Source organism: Talpa europaea, assembly GCF_964194135.1.
Source record: "Talpa europaea genome assembly, chromosome: 9".
NCBI lineage: Eukaryota > Metazoa > Chordata > Mammalia > Eulipotyphla > Talpidae > Talpa > Talpa europaea.
The window spans coordinates 59224728-59250338 of NC_140076.1; the positions used below are offsets into that span (position 1 = coordinate 59224728).

A 25611-nucleotide genomic window follows, 5' to 3' on the forward strand; every position below is an offset into this window, starting at 1 on the left:
TCTCAAAAATAAAATGTTTTTCAGAAAATACTGTAAAGAGTAAAAAATTCCCAAAACTCACAATTCATCATTATTAATATCTGGGGAATACTTTTCTTGACATCTCTGTATATTATTTATATTCACTAGATTACAAATACAATTTTAGGTATGTGGCATCATACATTGTATGCCATTGTAACTTTTGTCTCTCATATCATAAACATCTTTTCCTATCAAAAAAATATAGACCTTTATTATAATATTTAATGGACATAAAATATCCTATTTTATGAAGATAATAAAATGTGTTTTAAAGTCCCCATTATGGATATTTAAGTTGTTTCCAAATTCTCATTATTACAAACAACCCTCTAAAGAAGATTTTGTATCATGGGTTAGAAGAATTAATGTTGTTAAAATATACATCTTAAATAAAGCAATATGTAGATTTAATACAATCCCTATCAAAGTTTCAATGGAAATGTCTTCAAAAAAATAAACATTACTGAATTTTAGATGGAACCACAAAAGACCCAGAGTAGCCAAAGCAATCTTGACCAAAAGAAAGAGGAATGGAGGCATCATGCACTGAGACTTCAAACTATATTACAAGGCTATAATAATCAAAACAGTATAGTATTGGCATAAAAATTGACACACAGACCAATGAGATAGACTTGAGTGTCCACAAATAAACCTTCATTTATATGGACAGTTAACCTTTAACAAAGGAACCAAGAGTATACATGGAGAAAGGAAAATCTCTTCAACAAATGGTGCTGGGACATGCAGAAAAATTAAACTAGATCACTTTCTCATACCATACACAAAAATTAATTCAAAATAGCTTAAAAATTAGACGCAACACTGGAAACCATAAAATACACAGAGGAAAATATAGGCAAAACACTCTACACCATTGGGTCCAGTGATGTCTTTGGGTATTCTACTGCAATAGCAAGGAAAACAAATACAAAAATAAACAAATGTGGTATGGTAATAAGCTTGAAAGGGTTAATCCTTTATCTCTAAATCATATGCAATGTTGTAAAACAATGCAACTTCAATGTAAAAAATGGGAACTACATCAAACTAAAATGCTTCTGTACAGCAAAAGAAACTATCATTAAAAGAAAAAGACACCTTACTGAATGGGAGAAATTTTTACATCTCACTTATCCAACAAGTGGCTTATACCCAAGGTCTATAAAAAAACTCTACAACTCAACAAAAAGAAAACAAAGAACCCAATCAAAAAATTGGCAGATGAACTAACTAGACACTTCTCCAGACATACAGATGGCCAATAGATACATGAAAAAAATGTTCAACATCACTTATCATCAGGGAAATGCAAATCAAAACCACAATGAAATACCACTCACTCCCATAAGAATGGCCCATATCAGAAAGACCAGAAAAAACAAACATTGGTGAGGGTATGGAAAAAAGAAACCTCAAACACAACTGGTGAAATGTAGACTGGTCCATCCCCTATGGAACAGTATGGAAGTTCCTCAAAATATGAATATTAGAGCTACTGTATGATTCAGTAATTCCACACCTAGGTATCTACCCAAAGAATGCAAAAACACTAATTTAAAAAAAACACATGCACTCCTTTTGTTCACTGCAGCACTATTAAAATAGCCACATTATAGAAACAACCTAAGTGCCCATGGACAAACAGTGGATTTGAAAACTATGGTCTCTACACACAATGAAATTCTACTCAGCTGTAAAAAAAGATGAACTTTTGCTATTTGTTACAACATGGATGGAGCTGGAGGGGACTGTGCTAAGTGACATAAGTCAGAAAATAATAATAAATAAGTTAGAAAAATACCAAACAGTTTCACTTATATGTATAATATACAGAAACAAAGGAATTCACAAAACTAAACTAAAACAAACCCTAGCCAAATATCTGCCTAACTGAAGCTACTAGAGTAGGGACAAAGGAAGGAGGGGGCCCAATGGTCTATGGTAAAGGAGTACAAATACCTTCGTGGCAGATGTGGTAGTGCGGTGACATATATGTCAGGAGGTGTGACCCTATCCCAAAATCATATACAGTGTTGTAAAACAGTGTGACCTCAATTTAAAAAAAAAAGAATAACCTTGTATATTTTTAGGCTTGTGAAAGTATCAGTTTTTTTTGGTAAGGAGAACTGCAACTAAAAGAAGTAAACAACAGAAAAGGCAGATTAGATTAAATTTTGAGTTTACTCAATAATAAATTAAGATGAAGTTACACCAAAAAACCCTGATAATAAGTTATTTATCATTAAGGATTCTATTGTTTTCATTCTAAATAAAAATCTGTAATACAATTAGACTGCCTTCTTTTAATCTGAGGCAATCTGATCAACTGAAACACAATGTCTCTAACATAGGGACCTATGAGGAAGTGAAAATTCTAAGTCCCACATAGTTGGAAAAAAGAAATATATATAGCAAGAATCATGACTGAGTCTCCTTAGAAAAAGAATGATTCCAAGAAATAGAAGAATTTGGTTCTTGACATCTGTATTTCCTTTGTAACAGACTAGAGCAGATTTAGTAATAATCACTTAGAAGCGAATGCCACCACATATAAGAACCTGTATCTTGAGAAACTTGAAACACTTTTCAATTTCTAAAAAGCTTTCTTCACAGTTATCTAGTGGTGAGAATTTATTGAGCTGTATCCATGATGCAATAAATAAGACTGAAGTAATCAGTCAAAAGGAAAGTCCTAATTTGTCTTGCTGAAGAAGAAGAACATATAGGATTTTCCTCATTCCAGGTCCTTTAAAAAAATAAATAAATGAGTAAACCTCATGTGGTAAAGGCTGATAAAACACCACACCAAAGTTCTTTCTCCTCAGAGGATGTAGCAGGAGATGATGCCATCTCTGAAATACCGTGGAACTCCCTTGATTAAAACATTTGAAAAATAGAAGTCAATAATGAATTTTAGAGTGTATAATGTACAACTGTTTGGAAAGAGAAAATAAAATACAACAGTTGTTGAAGGAAAAGGAGGAAATGGGGGAGGGATAAGGTAAAGAGGAGAGGGGGAGGGGAGGATGAAGATGGATGTGAAGAAAAAGAGGAAGAGGAAATGGAAGAGGAAGAAGAAACAGAGAGAGGCATAAGATTTTTAAGGCTATTAAACACACTAGTTTTACACTTCTAGGTGAATGCCTCTTTACACGCTCTCATTTTGACTACTGCCCCAATTATCTTCTGACCAAGCTTATCACCTAGAATATAACCTACTTCACTCAGCCATTTCAGTCATTTTTTATCTGATAACTGAAAAATTATAATGTCTCAAAAGTCACTGCTCTCTCATTTTTGTGGACTACAATGTAAATTAAATTAGAAGTTCAAAGAAATATTATTTTTTTAAGTCCATATTTTAGGGAAAAATAGGAAGTTTGTAATCTCTAACCAGGTTGTAATCTGAACTCAAGCAAATGACTTAACTTCTTTCTGTATTTTCTGTTTTATAAAGACAATCCACTTCTGAACTATTGTGAGGACAAAATGAGACAAATGTGAAATTTGAAAGTGCTACACAAATATGAGCAATAGAAGCCTCCCTGGTGGTGCAAGGGGTTAAGCACTGCACTATGAAGCAATCCGCAGCTTCTGCAGCATGGGTTCGATCCCCGACCAGGGAGCTACCCACATGGCGAAGCAGACCTCTCCTGTCTCGCCTGCTGCTCCCCTCAGCAGTGTATTTCAGTCAGTCTGCATGTTCTGTTCCCCACTCTGTCTCTGGTGAATCCTCCCACCCTCACGTATCTCTGGCCTGCACCCCAGCTCATGTATGTATAAATAAATAAATCTTAAAAAAAAAAAGACATAACAAATAATTTGATGAGTAACTTCTAATGCTGGTACAGAGGATTACCTTAACAGCTAACTATGATTCATTATAATACAGGTGCCAGCCAATCACTCCAGTACATTAGGCAGTCCTGCCATCTAAAAAACACTTTTCAATACCACCAAACAGCAAAGTCCTCAGCCAAATTGGCTACAGCCATCTGCAGCCCATTCCACCGGAAGGATAGCTTGCCTAAATGAATCAGTTCTAAAATTGTCTCACATCTTCCCATGCTCCTACAGAAGCAGAGGGAATTTGGTTTAGATTTGTTTAGAATCTGGAGACATGACAACATGCCAGAAGTCCCAAAACCCCAATGAATTCAAATTATGAAATGGTTCACAACTTTTCACATCCCACCAATACTACTACTAAAGAACTCACATTAGAAATCAAAACTCCATTTTTATCTAGGAAATTTTTATTATTGATATATCATTATTAATAGTAGTAACAAGTGTGCCTCCAAAATTTTAGTAATTATTAGGAAAAGCCAATAAGCAGCTAGAAGACTTCTATATACCATGTACTGAAAACGGCTACCCTAAATTTTTAGATCATCACAGTCTAGCCTGAGTATGTATGTTCTATCTACATACACAGCGACCACAGTATGGGAATAATGTTTCATGTGAGGAAAAAATTATTACTAAATAATAAAATACAAATCTAGACTTTATTTCAAGCTTAATATATGCCATAACACTCCACTCAAAGGAATTCCATCTTTGATTTTGAAAAAAATGAGGAATTTTATTAAACCTATGAAAATAATATAAACACTATAATCTCAGTCATAAACTAAATAGCTCAAAAGTTAGTTTTGTGACAAATTGTTTTTATGGCCAGAACAAGAAAACGCAATTAGATTCTTCTGTAAATAGAATTATGTGTTCTGAAACAGATCAGGTTTTAAGTTGTAAATATGAAGACAGCAAAGTTGTCATCATTTCTGACTATATAAATAATCATTATAACTTTTTATTGACCTTATGGTGGCACAGGATTTAAGAGAAAATGCAGCAATAATAGAAAATCAGATTGTTTCAAAAATTAACCAAATAGAGGCTTAATGTGTATTTTATGAAAAAAGCAAAGGTATATATTTTTTAAAGTCCCAAGTAAGAGTATGGAACTGTAGACAGATTATAATTATTGTTCTGGGCATGGTTCCTTCATTAGCTACAAAGGATAAAAGGCTGTTCAGTTTGTCACAGAACACTGTACTCTTCAAATCACAACTGATCTTGTAATATTGAAATTTAAACTCTCTAAAGTCAAACTTTAAAATCTACAATTACATCTATCACTACTCAATTAACAAAAAAAGACCGAAAACCTTTTGTATTTTTCATATTAGTTACACCGCCTTTAAAAAATCGAGCCCTTATCTCATACCTTTACAAACTCTAAGTAGTCGATGTTGGTTCTTTCTCCACCAAGTCTAACTGGAACTAGAATAATAACCGCTTTGTCATCTGTATTATTAGAGGCCACGGAAGTGCACTGCTTATCAATTACATCAGAACTGTAAACTGAGAAAAACATAATGAATATGTATTAAAGTTTACAAAAAATGACTTTCAGAAACTTTTTTACCCTTACTCCTCCCTCCTCGCACTGGTCAGTCATCTGATCTCACTTCACTATCAAGGGCTTAACTAGTTAAAAATACTTACCTACCTCACTTATGTATTCAACAGATACCTGATGAGCAGCTTCTACATTGCATTGACATATCAGCAGTGAGCAAAATGGAAAAAAATCATAGAGCATATACTGTAATACAGCGAACCATATAATAAATAAGTAAAATATAAGATACATAAGATGATAGGTGCTTTGAAGAACAACAAAGGTAGAAAGATAAGTAAATAAAGTTGAAAAGGGAAGCAACATAAAATAAGGTGGCAAGGAAGGTCAGAAGAGAAACAAACATTTGAGTCAAGACTTAAGAAAGAAAGAACCAAATAATCCAGATATCTGGGGGGAAATCATTCCAGGTAGAAAGATCAGCAAATGCAAACACCTTCAGGTAGACGCATAGGTACCATGTTTCAGGAACAAGAAGCTAGTGCCTCTGGAAGGAAGTGGGCAAGGTCTATAGGAGCAGGAAATGAAGTTAGGAAATAAAAGTTATAAATTGAGGGATAACCAAGACAGATCATGTGAATTCTTATAGGCCATTGTCAAGACTCCAATTTTTACTTTGAGCAAGTTAGGAAGCCACTGAAGAGTTTCTTTAAGGAAAGGCATGGCTGATTCACAATTTACCAGTCTGGTTCCTGTGTTGATGATAGATGAGGTGGGGAAAACCAAAAGAGAAAACAATTAGAAGGCCATTGTAGGAATCCAGCGAGAGATGATAGTAGCTTGAACAAAGGCAGAGAATGTCAGGACTGATATGAGGTCATGTGGGGGTGGTGAAAATTGATCAGTCTGAAGATAACTCCCTAGTATAGTAAACATAAGATGTGAGAGAAAAAGGGGAGTCATGGCGATTTGAAAGGTTTTGGTATAAACAAACAGAGTAAGAGATGCAATTTACAAAGACCTAGAAGACTTCTGGAGGGGAAATATAGAAAGGAGGATTGAGAATTCAATTTTAGACATGCTAAGTTTGAGACAACTATGAGACAAGCAAGTAGGGAGGATAGGTAGGCAAATATGAACCAAAAAGCCTGGATTTGGGGAGAGGTTCCGGATGGACGTATACATTTGGGAGTTGACAGTATACAGATGGTTCTGTAAAGCCAAGAGACCAGATGAATTCAAATCTGTGTGCACAGAAAAAAAAAGCCTAAAAAAAAAAACAACACAGCAACAATTTTAGGGTTCAGCAAGTTAAGGTAAAGGCAGTAAAGGAGACAGTGAAGGAGTGAATAAGAAGGTGGAATGGAAATCGGTTAATAGTGTTCTAGACGCCGAGTAAACCAAGTGTTACAAAATGGAGGAAGTGGTCAATTGTCAGATGCTGCTGATACATTCTGTGATATGAGGACTGAGAAGATTAAGCAAGATTTAATTCTTCATAAGAGCTGTGGAAAAGAGGGTATAAGAATCTACATGGAATATTCAAAGCAAACAGGAAGATTTGCTGGAAGCAAATTATATTGAAAACTTTGTTTTGTTCAACAAAATAGTTTATTCAAAACTTACTTTACGCCCACACTCCCTGTCAGTTTAACTAAACACTTCTGTTCTTCCACAGTTGGCTGATTAACAAATTCTGCCATTTGTACCCTAATTTTTCTCTTTAAATTCCAAATTTAGATTATAGGCTATTAAATTCTTATTCTTCTGCTTATCAGCTTCCCCATCTCCTATAGTCAGTCTAAACCAAAGCTACAAAAATGTCATAATGGTTTTTTCCACATTTCAATTTTATCACCTCACTTTCTGTAAATGCTTCAAAAATGACTTCTAATTATAAACCTTTAAATTTCCTCACTTTTCAAAGTTCAGCATCTTTAACTTTCTGAACTAGAATGCCCTCCAATCAAATGAGTTTTCCTTTCACAGATGTCACCTCACTCAAATAAATACTGCCATAAGACAAAATAATACCACTGTCATATACAATTTCTCCTTTGTCAAAAGTCTTATCTTCACTCAACACACATGTATGGAGGGGCTGCTATTTACTGAGGTTTTCCATGATGGGGGGGGTATAAAAGCAAATAAGATGCTAATTTCAAAGTACAGTCATTTTCGTGTTTTTCCTCAACTTCCAACATAGGTAAGGGTGATGAAACATTTCAATTCTAAAACAGAGGCTCACTATAACAATGACCCCAACCAAATAATTTGGATACTTTTCCCCTATCCCTGCTCCACAGTGGTATTGCAACTGAATTACAAATGTAATATTTAATAGGTAACTCCAAAATGTTACAGAACAACCATGAAAGTGAGGAAAATAAAGAAATTTTGCCTGATGGGAATTGGGAAAGGCTTCACCAAAGGAGTAAACTTGGAGTGTGTTCTTAAAGAATGAGTAATAGTTAACAAGAGAGACTGGAATAATAAGGGGCATTCTAAGAAGAGACAATAGTATGTTCAAAGGCATGGAATGAAAGAATATATTATTATCAATATGTCCAAGGAATGGCCTGAAGCTTGATAGTACTTTCGTATATTACCATGGGAGAGAGCACTGGGAGGTGATGCTGGAAATGTAGGTCCGGTCAAGCTGTAAAGGATTTCATGTGTTTTATATGCTAAGATAAATTTTTATTAGAGTTAATGAGCAATCACAGGTCTTTAAATCAGGAGACAATCAATTTCTTTTGATTTCACAGATTAGGAGAAAAGACGGGGAAATCAAGTTAAAGCCCAAATTAGAGATAAGAGTCTGCTCTGAGTCTAATGACAATCTAGAAAAGAGAATGGATTTCACAAGCATTTTTTTTTTTTTGGATTTTGAAAATTATCCTATTTATTTTGATATAACTGTAGATTCACACATAATTGTAAAAGATATTACAGAGAGCCTTTCCCCTAGTGGTGACATCTTGCAAAACTATAGGGTAGTATCACCAGTAGGACATTGACATTCACCTGTCCATTATTCTTGTAGGAGTTCCCTTTTAGGGTTTTTATGTGGATTAAATGCATAATAGGCATAATGCTTAGTTCCATGCATGCATATTGTAAACATTTAATAGTGATGGGTAATATCCTTTAGGAGGCAATATGGTATGGATTGATAATTCTCCAAGTGTAATGTGAATAGGGATCATCTGGGGCGTTAGAGTAATGCAGATTCTGATTCAGTAGGTCTGGGAGGAGGTGCTGAATGTCTGCATTAATACTGAGCTCCCAGCTCTAAAGACCTCCAATAACCTCTTTTTTCCCTCAAAGAGTGCATGTCTACTTTTCTGGAGGCAGTAGTAACTGGAAGAAAAACTCAAATGAGCTTATTTCAGTGATAGAGCACAGAATAAAGCAGGATCCAAAATAATAATACTGAACACTTAATGAGTACTTATTATGTGGCCTGAGCTAATTACCTACTTTAAGCCTCACAGCCCTATGAGGTAGGAACTGTAAATATCCCCATTAAGCAAATGAAAAAACTGAAGCATAGAGATATCAAATAACACGTCCAATAAGGGTGCAGCTAGAATTAAACCCTGGCAATCTGATTCTGGAATCCACAGGCTTAACCTATCATTTCACAAGCATTTTTAAGTATACTTGGTAAGCTTTGGCTGGTCAGATATAAATGATGAGAAAAGAGTCAAGAATGAGTGAGTGTCCTAGGTATTTACCCAAAGGACACAGAAACATCAATTCCAAAGAGCACCTGCACACCTATGTGTATAGCAGCACTGTTTACAATAGCTAAGCTTTGGAAACAACCCAAATGCCCAAAAATAGATGACTGGATCAAGAAGATGTGGTACATATATACCATGGAATATTACTCAGCATTCAAAAAAGATAAACACATGCAATTTGCAGCAACATGGATGGCGCTGGAAGGGATCATGCTCAGTGAAATAAGCCAGAAAGAAAAAGAAAAATACCGGATGGTCTCACTCATAGCAGGAATCTAGAAAACTTAAATAAGGGACCAGGAAAATGAATAACTATAAGAAAGTGAAAATCAAAATCAACAAAAAACTATGAACCAGAGACACTTTTTGGGGGGTGGGGGGCAGGAGGGGAGGGATTGGGGTCAGAATGGGGGGGTTGCAATTGTATGGGGAATATAAAAATAAAATTTATTATAAAAAAAAAGAATGAGTGAGTGTATGCTTATGGACATGATAACTCTAAGTGGAGAGGAAACAAAGCAAATAAGAGTGGGGCAGAGGGAAATGGTAATTTACTTTAAACATGCTGAATTTGAAGTGTCTGTAGAAAATCTAGGAGGAGATACTTGAAGGGCAGCAGATAATACAAGTTATCTATATTGACACAAGTAACACTAGAAATGTTTTTAAAGTCCTAGTTTATAGTGAGTGCACAGTTCTAACTACTTACAGCAATGGAAAGGGATGCAATTACAAAGGGAAAGAATAAAGAATGGGAGGAGAAAGTGAATACTTTCAGCATAAGGAGAACAGAAACTTTAAAAACACTAATGAAAATAGAAAGGAAAAAATTATTGATAGACTCTTGCTTCACCTAATTTCTAACTGCACAATCTGTCAAAACACAGGACACTAACATAAACTCCCCTGTAAGGACTCTTAAAACATCAATGTTAAAAATTTTAAGAACTACTTCAAATTACACAAACCACTTATATATAATGAGGAACTTTCATTACACTTAAAGACCAAGGCTAACTGTTATCAATAAAAGCACAAAGGCAAATTCATAAATTTATTTAAGCACATTCTTTAGCTTAATTATATCTGTTAATAAAGCAAATTTTATTTGCAAGAATTCCTATGTGAAAAAAAAAAGTTCCTGAAAAATTCATATAAGTCATTTGAAAATTTACAGCTTTTATTTTCATATGGCTGGAATAGTGGCGATCAATCTTTCTTTAAAAACTAACTAACCTTGGGCCTCCCCGGTGGCACAGCGGTTGAGCGCTGGGTTGCGAAGCTGCCCGCGGCCTCTGCAGCGCGGGTTCGGTCCCCGGCTGCTCCCCGGCCACCAGAGGAGGGTCCCACATGGCGTGCAGACCTCTCCTGCCGCCCGCTGCTCCCCTCAGCAGTGTACTTCGGTCCTTCTGCCTGCTCTGCTCCCCGCTCTGGCTCTGCTGAATCCTCTCACCCTGCCGCGCTTCTGACTGTACCCAGTGCTTGTATAAATACATAAATAAATATTTTTTAAAAAAAACTGAAAACTTTAAAAAAAAAAAAAAAATCTAACTAACCTTAACAAAAAGCCAAAGAAAATGCATGTATACTTTAGTAGCCATTCTTTCCACACTACAAACACAAGTCAGTTAACAGGGTACCCTTAAGCATTTTGTAAAGTCTCTTATAACAAATATGACTGAGATCTATTTAACTTCCTCAAGACATTAATATATTTTATTCTATTAATAGCATTTCTATAAAAAATACTAACAGCGTAAGGTGATTTATTTTAGAGGGACTTTTATTTTATTTTATTTTATTTTATTTTATTTTATTAGGAAACCAAGGCCTTTCCCCAACAGAATTTCAAAATTATTATTGACACTGGTCATTAAACAGAAAAACCAAAACAATAAAAGGTAAAGTTATGGACAATGGCTACGTTGTTATCAGATGGTTGGCTAAAGGGACTAGAGAGAAAATCACTCAAACTGAGAATTTTCCTTCCTTGACACATTATCCACCAATAAGATATGGTATCTGAATCATATCAGCCCAAGTATATTTACCTATTTTAAATTTTCTCATCTATCTGTTTCAAAGAACTCATTTGAAATATTGGGATTTTCTTTAAAATTTATTTTAACATTGCAGTTAATAATTTATAGTATGTCAAGGAACATTTAATAAGATTCTACTATTTATAGAGTACTATGTAGAAATAAAAATGGTCCCTACTTTCATAATCATAAGTGATTAATATTGGTATATTTGGGATAAACTTTATATTCCAGTATAATTGGGATAAGCTAAAAAAATATGAAAAGTCTGACCAAATAAACAGAAAAAAATTAAAATGATATATATTCCTTACCTGTACAATCTTGTGCAACATAAATAGTTATTCCTTGTAAATCAGGGTGTCTTGCTTCTTCAACAGCTTTTCTAGAAAGTAACAAGCATCATTTTTTAAATTCTTACCTAGCATTTCCTTTTAGTAATTAGAGATTTAATTTAATTTAAGGGGAAAGGCATTTTCCTGACTTTTCTATTTAACCCACACTGCTTTTAAAACTATCATCTGAATGGTATCAGAAATCAGGTCAGAAACGGACTATGGTGGAGGACTATGGGTGTCTCCTGTGGTGGGTATGGTGTGGTGACACGCATCTGAAGAAGTGGGACACTGCATCTCTGAATCACATATAGTACTGTAAATCAAAGTTATCTCAATTTTTAAAAAAAGAAGAAAAAGAAAAGAAATAGTGATTCAATAAACACTGCAGAGTAGAAAAGAAAAAAAAAAAAAGGAAAGAAACCAGGTCAATTTTTTCAAAGTTGAATACTAACATTAAATTACTCAAAGAACATTAAAACATCAAATACAAATATGTACAGAAGTTCTTGGGCATAAAGCTGTAAACCCTACCCTCCAAAAAGGACTTCTCTCAACCACTTACTTGGCTTTATTTAACATATTCTTATAAGTGGTATTACATATGTTTCAAGGTTGGTTCCACATTAACTTAAATTACTAATTAGCATTGAATTCTGTATTGTTGTTCTCTGGAACATTTGAAGTTTTTTTTCTTTTCTTTCAACAATAGCATGACTTTTTTTCCTTCACTCAAAAACCCACATTACCTGAATAAGTATATTTCCAAATTTCAAGCCCTAGAATTCTATCAGTTAAACTATGGATTTAAAAATATTTTAAGTGAATATAACAAGAGTATAATCTCAATGATGCACATGATATTAAAAAATCACAATAATGTTGGTTTTAAAAATATACAAATTGGGGAAATATATTCTTATTTACCTATATCTTTATACTTTTTTAGCATGAATTTTATGCATATTTGTATCTGTTAATATAGAAGAAGGATTGACAAACTATCACCCAAAAATGACCTGTAGCCTGCTTTTGTGTAATCTACAAATTAAGATGGTTTTTACAGCTTTAAAAGTTTTGCAAGCAAACAAAAGAAAAATGGGCAATAAAACCCATAAAAGGTCCACAAAGCCTAAGGCATTTACTATCAGGCCTTTTACAGAAAAAGATGTTTGATTCCTAGGTTATAGAAGAGATCTTAAAGAGTAGAAACTATGTTTTATGATTATATTTTTACAAATGTCATATCAAGCTGAACTTGATATTAACAGTTCATTTAATAACTTTAGGAAAATACTTTTTCAGTTGGAAGCATGTGGTCAATAAAATATAAAGGCATGTTAATATGCAAAAGACTGCAATAATTTCAAATTCATGTTTGATTTTAAGTGGAACGACTTTATAATATTATACCTCAATAACATATTAATGATTCTGATTATAATAACAAGACAATTTTTTTTAAAACTTAGTAGTATCCAAATAAATCACATATAAAATCTGAGATATAGTAAAATTTAACTTTTGACTTTTTTCTAACTATTCTGAGTGGCATAGACCTTTGACTTTTATTTCAATATAATTATAAAATGAGTAATCCCATATTTACAATACATAAAAATTTGATGTGTGCAAAGAAATTTTGAAAATACCAACATTTCATTATACTCTCAATACATTAAAGTCTCCAGGTTATACTATTTAAAAAAAAATCTACAATGTTGTGCATATTCCAAGATTGAAAGATTTGTTAGTTTTTAGAATATTTCAAATATGTAGTCTAAGGAAAACTTGGTTAGAAAGAGAACTTGGACATCTGTATCCATGAGCAAGAGAAAAAAAATTGTCAGTAGATAAAATATAACTAGTCACAACATGTATTATTTTCTCACTATTAGTAAGTGAAAGCTCCTTTATGTACATTTTTATTCAGTTAGACCTTAAAATTTCTAATGATAGGGCCTCCCCGGTGGCGCAGCGGTTGAGCGTTGGGTTGCCAAGCTGCCCACGGCCTCTGCAACGCCGGTTCGATCCCCCCCCCACTGCTCCCCGGCCACCGGAGGAGGGTCCCACATGGCGCGCAGACCTCTCCTGCCGCCCGCTGCTCCCCTCAGCAGTGTACTTCGGTCCTTCTGCCTGCTCTGCTCCCCGCTCTGGCTCTGGTGAATTCTCTCACCCTCCCGCGTTTCTGACTGTACCCAGTGCATGTATAAACAAAAACAAACAAACAAACAAATAAATAAATAAAACATGCCTCTATTAAAAATAAATAAATAAATAAAATTTCTAATGATAGATGTGCACTGTAAAAATCCCCTGCAGTCAAATGCTCTACCACTAAGTTCGACCCCCAAAATCATTGTCTCTGAACTTGAGGAACTCTGTGCTAAGATGAAAAATTATAAAACAATTTTACCTTAAAATGTGAGCAACCACAGCTGGTCCATACCAATCTCCAGCTTTTTTCCCAGATTTCTTCCCATATTCTATTAGTTGATGTAAGCCAAAGACAGCCAAAGGGGAGTCACCAAACCAAGAGATGATTTTTCTATGATAAATTTCATTTCGCATTTCATGATCATCAGAATATCTCCCAAGTGTTTCCTTCAGAGAAACTTTGGGGGTTTTGAGTTCTCTTTCCCCTGAAAGCGATGCTTCAAATGATGCAGTAAATTTTTTTACAGTGTGGGAAGTCCATGAATCAGAGTCTGAATTTTCAATGTTCAAAGCATCAGGCCAGGTCCAAGCTATAGTAGTTCCAAAGCAAGGTGTTCAGATCTTTTAAATAGTTAGACTTTCACAATACTACTAAAATAAGTACATTTAAAGCCATGCGGGTTACTAAACTAAAATAGTAAACTCAACAATAGGCAAATTTACAGAGACAGAAAGCAGATTAATGGTTGTCTATTGGGGAGATACAGTAATTGGGAGTGACTACTAAATGGGTATGAGGTTTAATGTAGGACTGATGAAATGTCCTAAAATTAGATTCTGATAATGGTTGCAGAACTCTGTTAATATACGCTAAAAACCACTGAATCAGTTCTTTAAATGCATAAATTTATGGTATGTAGATTATATTCCAATAAAATTGCTTTTAAAAAACAAAGGTACAAGCAGAGAAAATTTGTCAATATATTATTGATGTTTATTTTGAGTGGTAATATTTTTCTCTGCACTTTTCTGTAGTTCCCAAGATTTCCAATGAGAATGTATTACATATTATCATGAAAAAAATATCAAAATGAAAGAGAAAAAAATAGCAAATTCAGGTACAAATGAAAAATTCTGGACTGCAGTTTTCTTTCTTTTATTTGACATTTTCTGAGATGGAATAAAAACTTTTGTAGTCCATTACTAGTACTGCTTATCAGACATTCAGTCTTGCCTACCCAAAGGCACAATAAACATATTCACTAACATTCACAGTATTCATGAGAGAATAACTTCAGAAAGTAGACTGGTTATGTGTTAAAATAGAAGCCTGACCATGAAAGTTTTAAATTTCTTTTCACAATGTTTTTTTCTCGTATACTCCTTTCAGAATAATGTAATCATTGTTTAGGGAATAATACTAATTCTTTAGTAAATGACAAGTTAATAAATGAAGTCAATAAAAATCAAAGATCCCAAGAAAATCAAATATATTCACTACTTCAATGTTTTATATAACAAGACAGTCCCCAAACATACAATTTTAACAAAATGAGTCACAGTTTCAGAGATCTCGTCAGGACTATGAAAAATATTCCAATTCTTGCCTATAATTGCATAAATAAATAAACCTCAGAAAACAAATAAATCATCTCAGAAAATGTCTAAAATTCTTTTCCTTGCATTATCCATACCACTTGAGTAAACTGTCTCAAAAACTCATCAATAATCCTTATGAAAAGGTTACTAAATATTTGCCAAGCATTGCAGAGAAATTTTCCAACACCTCAAAAATATGCTAACGACTAGGTATATTATCCTAAAATGGTAAACTAAAATTATCCTACAAATGTACACATCATAATAGTAATGGGGGACACATCAGGAAAAAACTGATACATGTAAGACAGTAACAATGATAATTTTGAGAGTTTAAAAGACTAATCATGAAGACCTTGTTAAGAAAACACCTAATCATATTATTAAAAACAAAAGTTCTAAAGCATTATTGGTATATAGAGCAAAAAAATTAAGAATCCAGTGTAAAAATCTTAAGATTTAAATAATGTAAAGATATTATCTGCTCAAAGTATATTTGCCTGCTCAATGGTACTGAAAATTTAAGTATTCAATCAAAAGGAAAGAAATAATAAACAACAAAAAACCAAAGACTACTAAAAATTGAACTCATTTATGGTGGTAGCCAAGAAAAATAGGTACTTTTAGCATTTATTTTTGAAAGAGGAATAATCAAAATTTAAATATGATACCTGGCTCATTCAGTAAAGATATACTAGATTAGTTACAACTTTAAAAGACATCAGGAAGTTAAGAAATTAATCCAGGGGAATTCTATACAGTTTGCAAGTTAGACAACAAATTTTTAAAGAGAGAGACTTGATTTACCTCTACCAAGAAAATGTAGTATGAGTCCTTGAGCCAACAGCATCTGTCCAGTTCTTAATGTACAGCCCCAACCACAGTCTGTTGTCAAAGCAGAGCCTTCTATCTGAGGAAATTCTTCCCTGTAAGTCAGCCATATTCTTGAAATAAAATCTTTACGAAATTCATCTACATTTCCCGCAATTACATGATCTTCTATTGTACATCTTGATCTTGCAGGTAACAGTTTATTTTCATCTACAAAATAAAAGTATAAATGATACTATAAATATATATAAAGAAATGTCAATGATAGTATTCTATTCCCATGCTGTGCCTAAGATAGGGAGTATGTCATAATCTTTCTAATCTATTTTCTACTTAAATGAAGATAAAGCTTATTCTGCCTAATCACTGTTAAGAACATCAAATGAGAATGAATGTTGAAATGCTTTATATGCTCTAGCACTAATATAAAGTATTAGCATTAATACTGTTGTTAACAACGACATCTTATATTTCAAGTATAGTCAACTCTTTTATTAGGGGGTCAAATAAAAATATCATTTTGCTTCATTTGTCTCAGGATAGATATTACAGCTCTCTGAAATAAGATTTGCAAATAAAAATATCCTGATATGTCAATATGTAAAAATGCACATAAATCATATGAGCTAGTTCTGAAAACTAGTATGCTTGTTGTTATGAGTATTTAAACTCAAATTATAAAAACAAAACAAGCTACAGAGTAAGAACATAAAATTCTTAAAATATATAGCTAGGGCCTCCCCAGTGGCACAGTGGTTGAGCGCTGGGTTGCAAAGCTGCCCGCAGCCTCTGCAGTGCTGGTTCAATCCCCGGCTGCCGGGCGAGGGTCCCACATGGCGTGCAGACCTCTCCTGCCGCCTGCTGCTCCCCTCAGCAGTGTATTTGGTCAGTGTCTGTTCTGTTCCCCGCTCTGGCTCTGGTGAATTCTCTCACCCTCCCGCGCTTCTGACTGTACCCAGTGCTTGCATAAATAAATAAATAAATAAATAAATAAATAAATAAATAAATAAATCTTTAAAATATATATATATAGCTAAACTTTTTTGTTGAAATACAATTTTTTTTTTAATTGCTGCCATCCACCTATCAAAGACTTTTTTAAATTGCTGCCATCCACCTATTTTGAAGACTTTTCCAAAATGATCATCACTAATTCCTATATAAAAACTACAATCAGTACCCAATAATTTGCAAATCACTAAGTGTTTAAAATGAATGAACATTTCTTGATTACTCAGAAGTCTAAACAGACGATGGTAAGTCAACTTTATAATCTCAGCATGCAGTGCCTAGCACAAGTAGATCCTGATAAATGTTGGTTTGGGTGGGTGAATAGGTGAGTAGATTAAGTATGCCTACAACTCTCAAGTCCAAGTAGTTCAATTTCTAAAGCCCTTTTGCAGGATGTTAAAGCAGTTTTATTATTCTTCATAAATCCTATACCTTCAAGTTCATCCTGAAAAAAGTACAATCAATTAAAGTTAATACATATTTAGCTTAGTGGAGCTAAATGGCAGCATACAGTTTCAATGAAAACAAATGCCAAGTCCCTATTATCAATTAATTTCTCTCAATATTAGAATTTAAAGTTAAATACAAATTTTAAAAATTGCCTGGAAATTAAACATGTTACTATAAATAGGTCCAAAATTTCCACTTTTGGAAAACAGAAGTAGACAAACCCACATTTATAATTAAATAACCTCCCACAATGATTGAAAGAAACTTGTAGGACATAACAAGAAAACTTGAACACAGTTTCAACCCACTTGACCTAACTACAATTAACACATATTCTTTCAAACACATAAAGAACATTTACCAGGTTACCATATTTAGACCATAAAGCAAGTTCCATTAATTTCAAAGATATTACAGTCATAAAAGTATTTTCTCTGACCATAATGGAATAAAATTAAAAATCAATAATAGAACAAAATCTGGAAAATGCCCAACTTTTGTTTCACTGAATCTCTAAATAGCTCCTCAATTTTTCCTGCATGCCTTTTTTTAGTAAATGGCAAATGTCACATTTCAAAAAATTCTAAATTATTTTTCCACAACATTTGAGCATAATGTTGGCAAGATCTGGAGCAACACATATCCTGAAAACAGCACAGACAGCATAAAAACCAAGAGCACACATAGTAAGATTCCTTAATATCTCACTTTCATGGCCTTCTTTACATCCTACAGAGAGATCCCTAGGCAAACTTTCATCTGTGGGCTGGTTTCAGTTCAGAAAAAGCTTTTATTATTTCTAGTCTCTATGTTACTGCCTCTACTTAAGAATTTTTTTCCCTCTTTTCCATGAACTATTTTGTCTCCAGGATAGACTGATTGTATACTGATGCTCTTAGCCCAAAAATTAGGAAGGAAAAAATCTTATCTCTGCTCAGTTTATATTAAATCATTTTGGTCCTGAAAATAGAACTGGTATTCTAGAGATAATCCCAAATTATAAGCAATAAAATAATCTTTCCTTAATGATCTCTGGTTCCACTGTGTCCTGAAACATTTAAAAAAAAAAAAAAAGTAGAAAAATTCTAACCAGCCAGGAATGTTGTGTCTGTAGAAAGGTGAGGCTTACTAAAAGTAAGATAAAGTTCCTATTGCCTCTCTTAAAAATAGCTAAGAGATACTCTGTAATTTTTTTTTTAACTTTGGTATTTGGTCAAGATAATTCTAACAGGAAGAACCATTTGGATTTCTAATATTAAAAGCCTTGACATAACAGTGTACACACAGCATTACATCTTACATTGGAAAGAAAAATTCACATCATGTGAAGAGAAAGGTTCGTAGTTCAGAAAAGACAGCAAGATAAATTTAGAACTTTAAAAGATCAGGATGGATTTAGCATAGCTAAAATAATCTAATGTTTGTAAACATGTCCTAATATAACTAGAAATTAAATAATTAGGAGGCAGAATATCAAGTTTAAAAATCTTATTTGTCATTAGGAATTAATTCATTGTAGATGATTCAGAGGATGGTAAAATCATTGTGACTGAAAGCCACTATTTTCTAAGCACTTAGAACTGTCAGCTATCAGAACTTCAGATATCAGAATGCCTTCACATTGGAAGAGAATTGAAAAAACTGAACAAAACTATCCATCAGAATGAGAGATACTAGCTAAAGTAACTTGACTAAAACCGTTAGCAGAATGAAAGGAATGACCAGAAAGTTTCTACATAATAGGGGAAAAAGCCCAGACCTATTAGGAAAAAAACAGGAAATAAAGGTGTGAAAAGAAGTGAAACTATCAATATTCACACAAGATCGAAAATCCTAAAGACTCCACCAAATAGTTATTAGAAACAAAAGATGACTATAGCAAAGTGGCCAGTTACAAAATCAACATACAAAATCCGTAACTGTTTTTACATACAAAAAAAAAAAATCAGCAGCAAAGAAATCAAGAAAATAGCTATAATTGCTTCAAAAAGAATTAAATAACTGGAAATTGACCTAATTGAGGTAAAGGACCTATAGAATGAGAACTGCAATATTATTAAAGACTTAGAGATTAACATCAGAACGTGGAAGTCTATCCCATGTACTTAGATGGAGAGAATCAATATAATCAAAATTACTATCCTGCCTAAAAAATAATATATAAATTGGACACACTCCAAATCAAAATATCAGCAATATTTCTCAAAGACATTGAAAAAATATATATTAAAATTTATATGGATTCACAAAAGGCCTCAAATTGCAAGGGGTTACAAATTTAGCACTTACCTTCATATTTAAAATGGTAACATTTTCCAAGCAATAATACAGGGGAATTTCTACTAAAATATGTCTTTGTTTTCAACACCCAACCTAAACAACAACAAAAAAAAAATAGTTTTGTAGTTAAAGGGTTTCAGATTAATAGTCTGTCAGTATTTAATTTCAAATCAGCAATTCTCAAGTATGGATATACATTTTGTTCAAAGTAGCAAAGTATTGGGACAATGAATTGAAAATCTGCAGCAGAAGTTCGATCCCCTGCCAGCCAGGGAGCATCCCACATGGCACAGCAGACCTCTCTTTACTTGCCCGCTGCACCCCTCAGCAGTGTATTTCAGTCAATCTGCCTGTTCTGTTTCCTCCTCTGTCTCTGGTGAATCCTCTCACCCCACACAACTCTGGCCTGTACCCCAGCTCTTGTATGCATAAATAATCTTAAAAAAAAATACAGGTCAATATTACAGGTCAATAATGCTACTTTCAAATAAATATTTTAGCCACATTCTATCCACTTAAATAGCATTTAAAAGTTAACCTTAATTGTAATTTATTTTCAAACAGGTCATATGTTTTATATGTAATTAAAAGGTACAACCTGTACCCCTATGTTTATTGCAGCACTATTTACAATAGGTAAAACCTGGAAACAACCCAAATGCCCAAAAATAGATGACTGGAACAAGAAGATGTGGTACATATACACAATGGAATATTATTCAGCAATCAAAAAAGACAAACTCATGCCATTCGCAGCAACATGGATGGAGCTAGAAGGAAAAAGAAAAATATTGGATGGTTTCACTTATAGCAGGAATATAGGGGAACCAAATAAGACATCAGTGTAAAAAAATAGTAACAGTACAAAACACAACAAAGAAAAACAGACAATTATAAATCAGAGACATCCTGCAGGGGAGGAGGAAGGAGAGGGATGAGAGGGAGGGCGGGAGGAGCGGAGGGGACTGAGGTGATGGTACAAAGGTGCATTGGTAAAGAAAACTCTATGGGGACTACACCTGAGGAGATGGGGGAAAGCAAATATTGTTTAAAAATGAACAACGATGTAAAAATAAAAAAAATTAATTTTAAAAAATTAAAAATAGGGACTCCCCGGTGGCGCAGTGGGTTGAGCGCAGTGCTGTGAAGCTGTCCACAGCCTCTGCAGTGCGGGTTCAATTCCCGGCCGGCCAGGGAGCAACACATATGGCGCGGCAGACCTCTCCTGTCAGCCCATTGTTCCCCTCAGCAGTATATTTCATCAGTCTGCCTGTTCTGTTCCCCACTCTGTCTCTAGTGAATTCTCTCACCCTCCCGTGCCTCTCGCCTGTACCCCAGTCCTTATATAAAAGTAAATAAATCTTTTTTAAAAAATTTAAAAATTAAAAATAAATAAATATAAATAAATAAATATGTAAAAGCCATAAAAAAATTTAAAATATAAAATTAAAAGGTACAAATTCTCCTCCAGCTTCCCTGACACCAACATCTTTTCCCAAAAACAATATTACCAATTTCATGTATTTCTTTACATCTTATGATTTTTATGAAAATGTTCCCAAAAGTACTATAATACAAATAAGTAAAAGAGATGTATTTTACAATAAAGACAGTACAAGTATCTGGATTTGGTGGTGAAAAAGAAAGAATGGAAAATCAAATCCACAAACTTTTAAGATTTGTTCATTTTACTTTAACTTTCCTTCAATTACAAAAAAAAATTTTAGGGCCTCCCTGGTGGCGCAAGGGGTTAAACACAGCACTATGAAGCAATCTGCAGCCTCTGCAGCACGAGTTCTATCCCCAGCCAGCCAGGGAGCTACCCACATGGCACAGCAGACCTCTCCTGACTCGCCCACTGCTCCCCTCAGCAGTGTATTTCAGTCAATCTGCCTGTTCTGTTCCCCACTCTGTCTCTGGTGAATCCTCTCACCCCCCTGCACCTCTGGCCTGTACACCCCAGCTCTTGTATGCATAAATAAATAAATCTTTAAAAATTTTTTTAAAGATTACAACAGAATTTCAGTTATCTATATCTATTCAGTAAACCATCCTAAACTTGAAATTTTTTTCTTATCTCACACAGTTCTATGGGTTGACCAGACTCAACTGAGTATTTCTCCTACTGCTAACATCATAATAAATGGTGAAAAACTGAAAATATTTCCCTTAAGATCAGAAATAGAGATTCCCAATCTGACCACTTGTTCATCATAACTTTAGAAGTTCTAGTCAAAGCAATTAGGCAACAAAGATGTGAAAGAGATCCAAATTGGATAAGAAGAAGTAAAACAATTACTATTTGCATATGCCATAATGATATACATAAAAAATCCAAAGGAGGGCCTCCCTAGTGGTGCAAGGGATTAAGACGCAACCTATGAAGCTAGCTGCAACCACGGTAGCATGAGTTAAATCCCTGGCCAGGGAGCTACCCACATGCAGCAGCAGACCTCTCCTGACTTGCCCACTGCTCCCCTCAGCAGTGTATTTCAGTTGATCTGCCGGTTCTGTTCCCCACTCTGTCTCTGGTGAATCCTCTCACCCCCTACAACTCTGGTCTGTAACCCAATTCTTGTATGTATAAATAAATCTTAAAAAAAAACCAAAGGACTTCAAAAAATTACTAGAAATAATAAATGAATAAAGTGATGTGGCAAGATACAAAATCAATATACCAAAATCTATTGCATTTCTATACACATTAATTAGAACAAATAAATTAAGAAAAAAATACCTTTCACAATCATATCAAATGGGATAAAATACCGGGGAGTAAACTTAACAAAGTAAATGAAGAACCTATACACTAAAAACTGTAAGGCATTGTTAAAAGATATATCAGCAGAAGACACAAAGAAATGGCAAGACATCCAGTGTTAATGAATTGGAAGATATACATTGTGGCTATATTGTATAATTGGCCATTACCAAAAGCAATTTACAAATTCAATGCAATCCCTATGAAAATCCCAATGCCATTTTCAATGAAATAGAACAAATAATTCTAAAATTTGGATGGAACCACAAAAGAACCTGAATAGTCAAAACAATCCTGAAAGAAGAAATATGGAGGGATCATGCTCTCTGACTACAGACTCTACTACAAAGTGGTAGTAATCAAAACAGTATGGTATTAGAACAAAAACAGACAAATAGAACAATGGATTAGAAGTGAAAGCCCAGGAAAAAACCACACATACATGGACAGGTTAATCTATGATAAAGGAGACAAGACCATACAATGGAGAAAGGAAAATATCTTCTAGAAAAGGCATTGGGGAGGGACCACATAGTATGCTTGTGTTTCTAAGCAATGTTTATCATAACTTGACACTTTCTTTGGGTGACAGTCTTATTCCTTATAGAACTATTTCATTCACAAAGAACCACAAGTATTTTTGTCAATAACTTAATAAGGAAGATGATACATGTCTTGGATTCATACAATTTTAAAACCTTATACTTACTATATTTCATGTTGTTCCAAGCAGATACAAATTTAGTTTTTAACTTGTCAACTTCATCTGTTCCTGTGGCCTCCATATTCAAATTTTAAGTAAAAAGCCATCACTTGGTTGCATGCTTCTGAAAGGTTTAGTTTTTAGTATTGACTTAAAAAAAAAAAAAAGGAAGTAGTAAGTACATATTATATGGTGACACACCTGCTAAGGTTACTCAAGTGATTAGATACAACTTGAACTAAAAATGATCTAACCAAGTTCTCATTTGGCTGAACAGAATATATCCTATGACTATTTTAATTACATAAAGCACCTAAAACCACATACAAAGCAATAAAATTATCACATACCAATCTTGCCCAATTATTCACAATTAAATATAATAAATAAATTTAGAAACACAATCCATCTTTGCTGTTTATGAGATTATCCACTATTAGTTTTATTTGTAATTAGGGAAGGTAATTTGAAATTTTTTTTTCTCTTACTGATTTTGTGCTCTTTTAGTTATATTTTAAGCTCTTTCCAAAACAAAACCCTTGAAACACCCAGGTTCAAGTATGCCCTGGGCATGGTCCATTGCTTTCTTGTACAAATGCGTGGGTTTTCATTCACCATCATTAAACCCCAAGATACAAGATTTGACAAAACAGGACTCCCTTCCATGACATTAGTCCTTCACTCTTTTCAGAGGAGGTAGCAGAGGCCAATCTGGAAAACACAGGGAAACTCTTCCTTAGAATCAGACTGTAATGAGAAGTGCCTGCGTGAACATTAGGTTTTCCCTCCCCCTTTCTCTCCAGTTTCTGAAAATAAGGCAGAAAACAATCTTCTTTGAAGACATGGACAACAAATTCAAAAACAAAAACACATGCTCTCAATGCTTTGTATTTTCAAACATTCTGGGCATAGTTCACCTGGATAGCCAAGAGAGCCCATATTCTTGAGAAAGCCCATTCTGTTCTTGGTAGTGTGATGGGCCATGCTATGATGAGAGGTGGAAAGAGCACAATAACCCTGAGATCACCTGGAAATACTTCCTAGGGAAGGCAATTTCACGAATGAGGTCTTGCAAGTAAATGACACCAAATTTTCCCAAGAGCTCCTCAATCTCGGTGTTGTCTGTCAAATAGTCTTATTCTTAACCTTGGCTTGTCTACATTTCAAGATGAGTTTCCTGACATATTTCAGATTTGGAAATTCTCACATCACAAAACATTCCATGTAAGAAGCATTTTTATGACTGGAGGGTCGCTTTGACAAAGACACCCCTGGAAATCTTTTTCAGGTCAAGTCTTGCAGTGGTCCTCTACATCAGTAAACTCACCTGATTAGTCCTTTACAACAAAGCCAAAGAATGTTTATCTGGCATTTCCAAGACATGAGTTTTCATGTCTAGTCTTCTGAGGTATACTTGGTCACATTGTTACCACCAAGAACCATGCAGGAACCACTATATTCACTTAAATCTGAGTTCATTCCCTTTCCTCTTCTTTTCCAAAACTGCCTGCTTTGCCTGGGTGGTTTTGAGGGCCTGAAAAACCTTCCTCTTTTTCAGATTTTCTGGAACCAAAGGGATCTTTTTCCTTTGCTCTTGCTCCACCATCTTTCCAGCACTGCAGCTACTCTGATTTGAAATCCTATAAAAATAAGTATCTTCAAATGGAGACTTCCATTTAAACTAATTGTTCCTCCTTTCATATTAAGTCTAATAGTTGTTTTATTTTTACATAGAGGCAATTCCTACATTTTCTTCCTATCTCAATACTGCAGCATTTAAAAAAATAGAATAGTGTACATTTACAAAAGAAAAATGTTTTCTTACTTTAAAATAAGAATGAATGTAGTTCATAAGTGTTTGTTTTAAACTAACTTGAGGGAAAATTGAGATGTGTAATATAATCTAAAAGAGGAACAAATTATAACTGAAAATCTTTAAGCTTATTTGCAATAATTCATAGGCAGTTTACTTTTCAAGAAAACAATGTTGCACAGAACATTACCCTTTTAGGGTTATAAATATCTACTCAAAAGTACTGATATATTCATTTATCTAACAATAGACATTCCATTTTACAATATGTATTAAAGGCTACTAATTATACATTATAGTTGAGGCAGGAAAAAGCATAGTCTGTAAGAAGAATTTAAAAAAACTAATGTCACCAGAGAACAGAAAGTTAAAAAAAAGGGAACAAGATGTGGCCATAGGGTTAGACAGGGATCAGAGCACATAGGGCCTTACAGACCATGTTAAGAAGTTTGTTCTTTATCCTCCGAGCAACTGGTGTCAAACAG

At 34.1% G+C, this 25611-nt stretch overlaps 1 protein-coding gene and 1 pseudogene across 2 annotated transcripts in view; both read right to left on the minus strand.

The window, feature by feature from the left end:
* Positions 1-23395, minus strand: part of ATG4C (autophagy related 4C cysteine peptidase) — a gene marked incomplete at both ends in the record, with an annotated part of 42665 nt that extends 19270 nt beyond the window's left edge. The window contains 6 exons of the mRNA XM_084241911.1: positions 5261-5397; positions 11501-11571; positions 13938-14268; positions 16085-16318; positions 19859-19942; positions 23320-23395. Coding sequence (XP_084098037.1) covers positions 5261-5397; positions 11501-11571; positions 13938-14268; positions 16085-16318; positions 19859-19942; positions 23320-23395 — 933 coding nt within the window. The remainder of the gene's footprint in view (positions 1-5260; positions 5398-11500; positions 11572-13937; positions 14269-16084; positions 16319-19858; positions 19943-23319) is intronic.
* A 903-nt stretch (positions 23396-24298) lies between these two features.
* LOC311176710 (ribosomal protein uL30-like) lies at positions 24299-24919 on the minus strand (annotated as a pseudogene). The gene has a single exon. The product of its transcript is annotated as a ribosomal protein uL30-like (transcript).
* Positions 24920-25611: the final 692 nt, after the last annotated feature.